This window comes from Lontra canadensis, unplaced genomic scaffold, assembly GCF_010015895.1.
Source record: "Lontra canadensis isolate GAN:19392208 unplaced genomic scaffold, GSC_riverotter_1.0 scaffold14, whole genome shotgun sequence".
NCBI classification, from domain to species: domain Eukaryota; kingdom Metazoa; phylum Chordata; class Mammalia; order Carnivora; family Mustelidae; genus Lontra; species Lontra canadensis.
The window spans coordinates 27,651,969-27,664,649 of NW_022631008.1; the positions used below are offsets into that span (position 1 = coordinate 27,651,969).

At 46.7% G+C, this 12,681-nt stretch overlaps 1 protein-coding gene across 9 annotated transcripts in view; it reads right to left on the reverse strand.

Moving 5' to 3' along the window:
* The window catches only part of FYN (FYN proto-oncogene, Src family tyrosine kinase), a 210,536-nt gene that overhangs the window by 51,555 nt on the left and 146,300 nt on the right, over positions 1-12,681 (reverse strand). For 8 of the 9 annotated variants that reach the window (XM_032858340.1, XM_032858344.1, XM_032858336.1 and 5 more), the window contains 2 exons: positions 5,261-5,518; positions 1,712-1,808 (listed from right to left, as the gene is read on the reverse strand). In XM_032858340.1, coding sequence (XP_032714231.1) covers positions 1,712-1,808; positions 5,261-5,507 — 344 coding nt within the window. In that variant the 5' untranslated portion in view covers positions 5,508-5,518. Of the gene's footprint in view, positions 1-1,711; positions 1,809-5,260; positions 5,519-11,006; positions 11,019-12,681 lie in introns of those variants that run through there. The other variant, XM_032858343.1, reaches the window with a different exon arrangement.

The window sequence follows — 12,681 nt, forward strand, 5'->3', positions numbered from 1 at the left end:
GTGTAAAGTTAGGCAGCACTAAGCCCAATTTGTTGCGTGACCACCACCATGCATGCTTCTGACACATGCAGTTTTCTGCATGTATTTAAAAAGTTCAAAAAAACCCCCCACCCATACCCATTAATGATGACAATAATAAGTAAAAAAACCCGAGCAACCCCGTGGCTACTATGTAGACACTGTTTTCCGAGATCCAGAAGGGTGACCTCTTGTGGGAGGAACCCAGCACCTGTCCTTGAAAGGTGGTATATTCTAAGAGTTGGGGGCATCCCAGGAAAGGGTGGGCTTTCCAAGGAAGCAGCTTTCTGGCCCGAGGGAGTTCCCTGTTACAATGACCACTTGTCTTTCCCAGGACAGGGATGCTCTGGGGCGCCGTCTCGCTCCCCTTGCTCCCCTCTCCTCTTGCTGGAGCTCTCAGGAAAGCTGAAGAGCCAGGCTTTGACCGGTCCTTCTGCCATCGCAGTTTGCTCAGGGAATGGAGAACACAGCAAGTGGAGCTGGTGGCATAGGACTTCCTGGTAGGCCCCCAGCCCTGGGGTGGCATGCCTTCCCAGTCCCTGGGGAGTGCTCACAAGGAAAACTTGAGCTACAGGGTAAGAGGCCTGACTGCTGATGGGGACATCACCATTTTCTTCTTCTTTTCTTTTTTTTTTTTTTTTTTGGGGGGGGGGGGGGGAGGGCAGAAAGAGAGAGAGAAACTTGAGCAGGTTCCATGCCCAGCACAGAGCCCCACATGGGGCTCCATCTTACGACCTTGAGATCATGACCTGAGCCCAAATCAAGAGTTAGATGCCTAACTGATTGAGCTAGCTACCCTCTTTTTTTCTTTTTTAAAGTAAACTCTACACTCAATGTGGGGCTCGAACTCACAGCTTCAAGATCAAGTGTTATATGGTCTACAGACTGCACCAGCTAGGAGCTCCCACCACCATTTTCTTTGAGGCCAGAAGTTCCTGGACAGGCATACTGCCTTAACCTAATAGAGGCAATATTTAAAACCTACAGGGAGATATGTTTCCCTATATATAATATCATATATACCATGTTTACTCTTCTATAGGTCTTAAGTGTAGAATTACAGTGAGTGATTCTTACCCTTAGAATGTCCCCATTGCCTGTTTAACTGTTGTTCCTACGGGTCACATTTAAAACGCACACATTGTAGTCATTCGCAAGTGGGCGAAATCACTTCTCCTTCCCTCTCACAAAGATTTCAGTCACTTGCGAATTTTCACTATGGGGCAACGCCTCCAGAGCCTCACCAATCAGAGTATTTAGCAGTTTTGAAAACAGAAGGAACTTGTTGCCGGCTGTGAGTGAGGGCTCAGATAGTGCATTTTGCAAAATACAAAAAAACCCCAAACAACCCATGTCAAGGCAGAGAGACGGTGGTGTGGATAGCCAAGCTTTGTGCCAATCATCGGAAAACACAGATCTACAAGGGGCGAAACCGGAACTTTTCCAACCTGTAAACCAAAAGCCTCAACTCTGAGACTGTGGTGTCTTCCAAAAAGCTCCTTGGACACCAGCCCTGTAAAATATTGCACTGGCTCGTCAACTCTTCATGTCTCAAGTTCAGTTGTTACCCGTTACTGAATTCAGCAAGTGTTCTTTTAGCATTTCAGAAACTAAAAAGGCACAGACTGGGAACACAAGTATCCTTTCTCAATCTGAAAGACATGCACACTTCCCTGTCCCTCTCCGAACTTACGAGCTGTTCAGTATTTGGAATTTCTCTCCTTTGTGAAAACTCAGGTCATCTTCCGTCCGTGCTTCATAATCATAAAGGGCTACAAACAGGGTCACTCCTGAGAACCAAAAGGGGAGAGATTATTACACAAGGGGAAATTAATGCCAAGAAATGACATCGTTCACTGAAATCTCATTCTCACAATCTTCGTCTAATCAGCAGTGATAACATGGTGCGATGATGTAATTAACATGAAACTAGGGTGGCAGGGCTGAAGTCATGCCTCGCCCTTTGCAGGGGAAGCACTGTGCGATCTCTGAACGAGTCCTTGGGAAGAGACAGATATTAATATCATGTCCACAACCAAGAGCAGTGTTAGAGGTCAGATCTGCGGAGGCCTGCGGCAGTTAAAGACACAGATTCCCTTCCTCTCAGGAGCCCACATTAGGGTGAGGGTAAAACAGATCCCTCTCTCCCGTGACCTCACAGTAATGGAGACTGTAACGGGAGACTCCTTCTGCGGCCTGGGTCTGAGAAGACCCTCTCACAAATGCTCACCCTAACTGATATCTTGCTCTTGGCATCTGCAGTTGCTCTGGGGACTCCCTCTCTCCTGCCACAAGTCTGCCTACCCTTGCAGTGATCTGTAGTCCTTATTCCTCTTCACACCCCCCACCTACGTCTTCTCAGCTGGTGGAGTCCCCACAGAGGCCCTTCTTGCTCTGCACAAGTCTGCTGTCAACAACAGGAAATCTCCAGCAGCCCATTTGACTTAGGACCTCCTTCATATAGTGGGTAGAATTCCAAGACAGTCCTCCATGATTCCCACCTCCTGGCATTCCTGCTCATGTGTAATCCCCCTCCCGTGAGTGTGGGCGAACCCAGTGATTTGCTTCTAACCAAGAGGACATGGCAAAGGTGATGGGATGTCCCGTAAGTGACGAGGCTTCAGAAGATGGCAACTTCTGTCTTCCCAGCCGACTCTCCGTGTTGCCACTGTGGCCTGAATGCTTTGATGAAGCAAGCTGCCATGTTGGAAAGACACACATGACAAAGAACTGAGGGTGGCCTCTGGCCAACAGCCAACGAGGAACTGAGTCCTGCCAGCACCACACGAGCTTGGCAGCAGATCCTCCTCAGCTGGGCTGTGAGGTGACTGCAGCCCAGCCGACACCCCCTGAACTGCAGCCAGTGAGAGGTTCTGAAATGGGGCTCCCAGAGAAGCCATTCCTGGATTTCTGACCCCCAGGAACTGTGAGGTCCTAAATATGCTTTGTCTTAAAGCTGCTAAGTTTGTAGTAACATGTTATGCAGCCGTTGTTAACTAATACATTCCATTTCTTCACTCTCTGGCTCCTCGTTTTGATCTCCGCACACTTCGAAGTGCCTTTAGTGGCCTAAAGAACGCATGGCATGGATTCCACGCTTTACCAAGCCGCCATTTTGCTGTGTCAGTACTTCCAAGGGAGCAGATGTGCCTGTGGGACTATTTGAAGACCAGAGAAGGAGGCAGGGCTTGTTTTTCTACCCGATCCCAAGTGGGACTTCCTGGGGGAGAACTGGCATTCAGAAGGTCTGACCGTGCAAAGTAGCAGGGTTCACTTGGCAACTTTCAATTTCTTTGAAAGGTTAGAAACTGGCTTAAAACAAAGACGTGGAAGCCTGTAAAGTCATGCTTGTTCTCATTGAACACTCGATTAACAGACTCCTTTTGTTACATAATTTGAAAACAAACCCAAGCTCCATCGTGTGGAAGATAAGGCGCACGAGGACAGACACTTCCAGTCTCCCACTCTCTCCCTGCTCGGCCAGTAAGTTCTCACTGGGGTTTTGATCTTTTAAGGATGGAGGGGAGAGTCAAAGGAGGTCACAGGGGCACACAGACGCTGTTCTCGGCCTTAAAGCACTAAGCACAGTGATGGAGAGACAGACACACACATAAAACAAAGCCAAATAATACAAGGCAGAGAAATCTGCCAACATTTGGGAGTACTGTGTATTAACTTCCAAATTTTAAAAGGGACCAGGTGGCCTCTTATACTAAGGTTGTCCCTGACTACAGTGTAGACTCCCATGTTCAAGGCAATTATCCCTTTCTAGTGACTTTATGAATGATACCTGCAGACACAGGGATTCAGATCCAGCATTCATGAATGAATGAGCAAGGTCAATGTCCGCATCAGCAGAACTCAGTCTGGTTGGCGAGAACTCAGCAGGCACAGGAAGTGTGTGCTGGTGCATTTTTGGCTCTTTTCCCCCTCCCGCATCCTCAGAGACAGACTTCCATAGAATGCTTCTTTCTTTCCTCCCTCTACTCCAGGTGCCTTCCAGGAAGGGAGGAAAGATTAGTGAGTGTGCTAACACTCATTAGCTCACACAGGGCCTACTTTAAAGAGAAAGTTGGATCCACTACAACACAATGATGTGGTGCCTAAAGCTCTGGGTCAGGTCCCCTGGATAGAACTATACCGCCATGTGGCATGCAGAGGGGAAAAACAAAAAACAAAAACAAAAACAAAAACCCTGCTAATGTCTCAGTAGTGCCAACCCCCCCAGGTAAAAAGGCACAGTGGGGTCCTCATAAAAGTCTTCTGCTCCCAGATGAGCCAAGAGCATAATGGCTGACGTATATTTCTTTAAACTTTTCTAATAAACAAAACAGTTTTGGAACAAATAATGTCAAATATCTAGTTACCATGATTCACATGCTGGAAGATGATTTGGAAGGCTAAGGATGCATGAGATAACTTACAAATATTCTGCGAAACATATGTCTGAGAATGTATGCCAGATATTTTACAAAGTATTAGCTAAGTCAGCAAATGTACATGGCAGTAAAACAGAGCGTCATGGTGGGAAAGGGAAGGAAACTTAAAAAAAAAGAGAGAGAGAAGGATTCCTTAGAATACATAAAATGTGATTTTAAGATACAAGAGATCACAATACACTTGAGGGTTGATAAACTGCGTCCCATGGAAGGTGATGGGAAGATCAGAGAGAGCATTAATGAGGAGGAACGGCCAAAACCGGATGCCGCCAAATGTCCCCACTGGCTGGAAGGTGACAGGCAGGCTGGCGATTAGGAAAATGAGGGAGAAGGTGCTACCACCTGCGAAGTGGCTCTTAGCTGGGGGAGGGGAGGAAAGTGCACCGATATCTAGAGGACTCAAAACATGACAGTCTCAGATCCAGTCCCAGAGCTTCTGATTCAAAAGATCTGGGATGGGACTCAGTGTTCTGAGAAAGCTGCTAGTTACTCTGAGACAGCCAGCCACCGCTGGGACCACCGATTGGCCTAGAGTACCTAAGAGCCAGCTGTGTGTCTCCTAACCCACGCAGAATCCTCCCAGAGCGGCAACCTGGGGGCACCTCGCCCCACTGAAGCCAGCATTTCCTCAGTCCATCAAGTCCTGTTTGTTTCGGTTTTTGTTTTTGTTTTAAGAGCCCTTCATCTGGCAGTGGAGAGATGGAGACTGATGAAAAACTTAATGTTTAATCCGTAGTCAAAGGGAGCGGCCTGGAACAGGAATGTTCAGTTGACAAAAGAATGCAGAACAGCTTCACTCTTACCCGTTCCTCCCCTGGTACGCAAGGTCCCGGTATGAGACGAAGAGTTCACACCCCCGAAGACGGTGAGTCCTTGGCCTGCGGCTGCGTGGAAGTTGTTGTAGTTTGGGATGGAGGTCACGCCGAAGCTGGGGTAGTGCTGCGGGGTGGGGTCTGTGCCATAGCGGTACCCGGAGCTCTGGGTCAGGCTGCCGTCCCTCTCCTCCGTCAGTTTTGTTGCTTCTTTATCCTTACATTGCACACAGCCCATTATCTAAATTCCTGCCGAAAACAAAAGGGAGCCACGTGAACTTGATGCTCGGTAGCTGCGGGGCTGCTGGATGAAAGAGGGATCATTTATAAGGCTCGCCCTTGGCTATTTTCAGGCCTAAAAGGGACAGGAGGAAAGGCAGTGGCTAGGGCTGATGGTTAGAAGCGATCTCATGGCCTTAACTTGACAATCACATTCGTTCCCCCTGTGCTCAGGGTGACAGGAGCCACAGAGAGTATGGTCACTAGGCAGCGATGTCCTGAAATGAGGCCTGCACCCCTTAAAATCCTCAAACATTATGTACCTGCTTAAAGATAGCACAAGACTACATATTATGCTTTTCTTTAGTTATCTAAAAGGATAATATATGCTCTAGAAAGTGAGTCCATGCAATATTAGAATAAAACCTCCATTATGGGGAAAAAAAAAAATCCAAGCAAGAGGGTGGAGGAGTGCTGGAAAAGCCAGAAGATAGCCCCTGAACAGCTCATCATAATTCTTTTCTCATGGGTGCCCATTATTCAGGCACACACCTGGTGAATTTTAAGCAGTCAGATGATGATAAGTATCAAAATTAAGAAATCGTTGCTGGATGAAAAATACAATTAGAGGTGCCTGGGTGGCTCAGTTGGTTAAATATCTGACTCTTGATTTTGGCTTAGGTCATGATCTCAGGTCGTGAGATCGAGCCCCACGTTGGACTCTGGGCTAGGGGTGGAGCTTCCTTAAGATTCTCTCTATCCCTCTCCCTCTGCCTCTCCCCACCTTTAAAAAAATTAAAAAATAGAATAAAATTGGTAGAAACAAAGAGGTCTGGGTATATTTGCAGGATGTCATGATAGCCTACAGTAACAAAATCATTTTCAGCTGCTAATTAACTTTCCAAATTTCCATTAGCTTTTGACATCTTTCAGAAATATTAAAAAAAAAATCAATCTCAAGTTCCAGAGTTAGTGGTGGATTGAAAGCTCAGGTCATTGTCACCCCACCCTCCTCCAACCTACTTCTGTGTTTATTGTAGAAATGCCACCATCAATGACTGACTTGCTCAAGTCAGAATCCTGGGAAGCAACCTTATTTGCTTCCGTTTTACTTCTCACTCTCCCTGTCTCACACTCTACTATCCAGACATGCCGAACTTCTCAGTTACTTAAAGGTTCAATTTTTTCTGCCTTCCTTTAGGCCTTGGAACGTGGCCTGGAACATTCTTTCCTGAAGTGCAACATACCCTTCATGTTCCAGGTAAGACACTACTTCCTCTGCAAAGCCTTCTCTGATCCCCGCACGCACCTTCCAAGGCTGGGGTGATGCTCTTTCTAAGTGCTCCCCTGGCATCTTGATTTCTCCCATCATGGCACCTATTCTGCCATATTAAAACATGGTTTGCCCACTTATCTCATGGCCCGGTGGACTGTGGGTTCCAGGAAAACAGGGCCCTGTCCACTTTTGTCATAGCTATAATGCCAGTGCGTGGCACACGGTAGGTGCTCAATACAGAAGATCAGATGAGTGAAGGAGAATTCTCTAGCCCAGTATGTTTCTCTGTCACCCTTTCTCTCTGCAGCCAAGACCAACCCTTCTCTCAGCAACTAACATCAGCAGTTGACCATACATTTTTTTTTTAATCTATTGGTATATATGAGAAAGAAAGAGGATTCAGAAATACAAGGTTAATTTGGTTAAGTGATTGTACTTTGGACTGTAATACCTATCAGGTCAATGGGGGTAGGTAGAACATGCAATGGATGTCCCTTCCAAAACTCTGAAGAGTGGCCCGTATGGAACCAAAGGATCAAATAAGAAATGAATGACATCATATGTAATTACATGTGTTCACTGGGGAGGGCAAAGCTGGTAAGGGAATGGAAGGGACAGATAGTCGTGAAGAAGAATGAAAGCACTAGTTGCTCTTAGTATCTTGCAATCCAAAGTGGGGAATGTCATATCAGATACAGAGACTCTGTTCTGAGCACGCCCTTTCTGGGGAAAAGGGACATGAAAGCAGCATCAGACTGCTCTAATGTCCTCTTACATTACACATTTCAATAAATACTTGTGGAATTCAATGTCAGTTCCTGAGAATGGAAATGTCTGGAAACGAGCCGCCCACTGCCTGAGTTGAGATCACCCAATCTGGAACACATTTATGTGTAAATCATTCAAGATTAACTTAAAATATACTGGGTCCAATATGCTCTCTAACTTATGGTAGATGAATGCCATTTTAACCAATTTCCAATAGGAAATGCAAACTATGTCGAAGGCATGATTTATTGAAGGAATTTCATCATTTGTTGTGGGTATTGCTTCACAGGATTGAGAAGTATCTTGCTTATTTTATATTAACTCCTTTATGGCAGAAAGTTGCTTTGAGCTCCCACAAAGGCCCAACAGAAGACAGTTCTTGTCCCAGGTGCTTTTTTTCAGGGATTTCACTGATCTACTGTAATCAGAAGCTGTGAGAACTGAATCACAGTATCACATTATCGACACCAGCGGTTTTCAGCTGGGGCTGACTTTAACTCCTCTCACACCCACCAAGGAACATAACAGACAATGTCGAGAGACACTTTTGGTTGCCACAACTCAGGGAAAAGAGGCACTACTGATACCTAGTCAGTAGAGGCCAAGGATACTGCTAAACATTGTACAATGCAGGACAACCTCCAACAGCAAAGAATTAACCAGCCCCAAATGTTAATAGCATCAAGGTTGAGAAATTCTGATTAATGGAGGAGAAAGAGATCTATATCCATTTCTTCAAAACACTATCTAACAGCTATTTCCCTTATATGTGTGACCAATATGCAATTCACAATGCTTTTCTTAGGAAAACAGGCAGGCTAGGTAGAAGGACACAGTTTTAAAAATCGGTATAAAATGCTAATTCTCCCCTAGAAGTGTGTTCCTTGTGATAGAGAAAAGAATCTAAGCCAATGAGAACTCTCATTACAAACTACTCTTTCAAGTTCAACAAAACAGTACAAAAATGACACACCAGAACACCACTGGAAGCAGGACCTTACATCTAACCAAACTAAGAAAAAAACTCATCTTTTACAATCCACCAAGAAAAAGTATTACCACTGGAATAAACAACTAACACCATCTATACAGTTATGAAATAATGAAAGGAAACAGATAGTAAGCTCCTCGAGGGCAGGGATTATTTTCTGTCTTGGTTTTAGCATTGCATCGTGAGGGTCTAGAACGGCGCCACATGCTGTAGGAGCTCAATAAATATTTGTTAAACGATTACGATGCAAAAACCCAAAACTCAATCAAAATCATTTTGGAGAAAAGAATTCTCTTTTGTAGAAGGGACAGCTCTGTTACCACTTCACACATTTGCAGTTTTGAGTAAGAAATGTTTCTGGACAGGTCTTGGCTTACTCTCTTCCCTTCGTTGACAAAGAAACTGAAATAAATCAGTCAATGCAGGCTCAAGACATTAAAAGTTAATCACAATGAAAATATTTGTATAAGAACTTGTGGTCTTCTTCCTCCCACTTGGGGTGGTCAGACTAACCGTTTCCTGACGATAGAGTCAGAAGCCGCTCTGTGAGCTGTACCCAACGTGACTTCAGGCTCCCTGCCATGAGTCAAACTTCTAAGCACTCGAGTTAAAATAAAAACATCCTTTTTTATGCACAGTTCTGTGGTGTGGCACTTATGGCCAATGCTCTAGGTTCATTATGAAGACGAGATGTACTGATATACCTGCGGAGATCTGTGGGGCACTGGGAAACACGGAATAATGCCATTCCAAAGGTGGGACCTTGGCATTACTCTGACGAGTAAATCCTGAGCCATGAACTCATGGCCATGCTTCTCTCCATGGGGCTGTTTCTAGGAAACTGATGGACAAGCACTTTGACCAGTAAGATCCTGTGACTGTGGTCAAGGCGTCTGGGTTATAGCCCCAAAGGCCCCCCTCCTCCTACCATTCTTCAGTCCTTTGGCAAAACTAAAGGGCTCGCTACTATGCAAGGAAAACCGGATTTACATAAAATTTCCTTAGGCCTGTGATCTTGTATGTGCCAGCAGCGTTAAGCAGCTCAGGAGAGAGCTGTCCAAGGGAGAATCCATGGACCACCACACCCTGTTCCTGTGAGCACGGCAGATGCCATCAGCTGATCGCGGCACTGTTTCGTGCTGTGCCACACATGGCCTCAGAGTCCTCCTTCACATATGCCCTCGCGTGGTGGATGGAAGCGGACATGAAAGATGGACTCTATGCCCGACTCTGGGCACAGGCTGCTGTGATCCAGAATGAGTCCAGCTGAACACACCTTCCCTCCAGCAACGCCACAGACCACAGTCTAGCTGCTCGGTGCACATTAAACACAGATACAACAGATAGGCTCACATCGCCTTGTACACCACTCAGCAAAGTAACACCCGTCCACTCAGGTTATAACAGCAGGACTTCCGAGGAGAGTTCAGAGAGCTAGTTACCAAAAAGGGGGAAAGGCACTGGTAGTCTTCTGCAAAAGCAAATTACCTTCTGACACACATACACTTGCAGGTAGAAAGAGGGATGGCAGGAGGAGGGAAGGTGAAATGACAACAAATAATTTTAATTTCAGCTGTGTGAGCACTTCTGCCTCAGAAACCATCCCAGGTGGGTGTGGGGAAGTGAGGGCCCTGAGGCATAAGTTGCCATCCTGGCTGCTGGAAGCACAAACTTGGAAGAGCGACAGGTCGGGCCACACTGGCCTGCACTGGGATGTGGCAGCATATTTCCCACTAGTACCATTCACCACCCCTTTAGCTGGTCTCCCATTTACTTGGGTGAAAAATCACAATAAAAGCAAAGGTACAAGGAAGGGAAACTAGAAACCAAACATAAGCAACTGAGATGGAGACAGCTGAGAAAGAACTTAAAGCTGAATTGTATATCGACGGCACGGTTTCATACACTTCTGCAAACACAGAAAGTATTGGTAGTTTAATGAGCCACCACCCTTTTCTGGTCAACAGTAGTAAGATGAGGCAAGAGGGAGAGACGTGGTAGCAACACATCAGAAATGACTTGACTTCTGGCCAGAAGAGCCATGGTAGGGGGTTCTTGATCCTTGTCAGATTGGAAACAGCCATAAGAATCCACCAGAGAGGGGCGCCTGGGAGGCTCAGTGGGTTAAAGCCTCTGCCTTCGGCTCAGGTCATGATCTCAGGGTCCTGGGATCGAGTCCCGCATTGGGCTCTCTGCTCAGAGGGGAGCCTGCTTCCCCCTCTCTCTCTCTGCCTGCCTCTCTGCCTACTTGTGATCTCTCTCTCTCTCTGTCAAGTAAATAAATAAATAAAATCTTAAAAAAAAAAAAAAAAAAGAATCCACCAGAGGTATCTAGCTACATTCTCCACCGAGCAAACAAATCCTCTGAAAGCCTAGGGAAGGCTTACTTTCATTCACACCGTGTAAGTGCTGTTAGCAGAATGTTCTGAGACATGTGAGTGCCACGGTGGAAGCAAGGGCCGTTGGGACACGGACCCTGTCACCCAAATTTCCCAGCACTTTCAATTCCTTATGATGGGACTTTCCTCTTTGGAAGACATTGGGTCCTGACACCCCACAAGAGAGTAGGGCTGGTGCTGTCTTCTGGGGATACCCTGGACAGAAGGGCCACTGCTGGCTGGGGAGGCCAGAGAGAAAGCAGGACCACACTGGACCGTCTTGGAAATGCATACACTCCCCAAGATCCCAAGGCCGGGAAAAGGTCACAGCTGGGATGGGATGTTGGGCACATCAATACTCGAGGCCTGAACCACATACAGTATTGGTGTTGGGTCCAGCCAGTAGTCCCAGACTGGCTATAAAAAAAGAATACACAGGACTCTGCTTCTTTGCTACCAAATGGAAGTAAGGAGTAAAAATCTGTGCCTTGCTGAAAAGGTGGTGTGGTAAGCAGAACTCTAAGGTAAGCCCTAGATTTCTGCCCTTGCTGTGACAAACCCTGTATCATCCCTAGGACTGACGGGATAATCACTCCCTCGATTAGGCTATTTCATTAGGCATGGCTGACTTCAACAAAGAGAAATTATCCCAGGTGGAAGTAACCTCATGAAGTGAGCCCTTGACAGCGACTGGGCTCTCTCTGAAGTAGATACAAAGTGTAAGAGGCATCCTAGGGACATTCTGTCCTGCTGGCCTGGCAGATAGAGAGAGCTATGTGGCCAGAAATGTGGGTGGCCTTTAGGGACCGAGCACAACCACCTGCTGGCAAAAAGCAAAGAAATGAGGACCTCAGTCCTACAACCACAAGGACCTGAAGTGGGCCAAGAACCTGGAAATGGATTCTTTCTGGTCAAGGTTTGAGAGGAGAATGCTGTTGGCCAAAGCAGTCTTGGGAGCCCAGAGCTCAGCCACGCCATGCCCAGATGCTCAGAACTGCAAGCTAATCAACGGGGTCTGTTTAAGCTGCTATATTTGTAGTAATTTGTTACACAGCAAGAGAAAGTGAATACTGCTTTGGTGGAATGGGCACCACTAAGGGGAAGGCTCCAATCTTGGTAGTGACGACCAATATTAAATGAGGGCTCGCTGTACTCTGGGCACTATGCTATGTACTGGAACATCCTATGTCACTCGACCCTCATGACAGTCCTTAGAAGTATCATGCTTTCCCCTCATTTGTCAACAGAGGAGAAGAGAGGTTTGAGACTTTGTCCCCAGCTCTGTGAGGGATTGGAGACAGGATGTGAAGCCAGCCAGACTGATTCCGTGGCTGGCACATGGAGCCTGTGGACCAGAGTTGCTTCCTGCCCCATGGACTCTTGGACAGTCCATGCAAGGCTGTGGGTATGTGGTCAGAGGGGCCTGTGGGGATGGCCCCCTAGTTCCCTAGAGCCCAGCTTCATGTGTATGACTAATGGGGGCCCTGACATCAGGGACTGGGCCTCACCCCCCACCCCCACATTCACACCCTGCCCACACCCAGACCATGGGCTCTGTGAGGGTGTTGGGACCATGCCAGGCGTGGTGAGTCCCTGGCTTCTTCCATGTGGTGTAGGGTCTTAATGAACATTTGGGCTAACAGCACTGACATTCCCCCTAGTTTCCTGCTATTTCCTAGATGTGGTGAGTGTTGATGTATACCACAAAGGAGTGAGCACTGGTTTCCTTGGTATAGTGAGCTTGCCAACTGCATTTAAAACAGGATTTGCTTTACAGGCA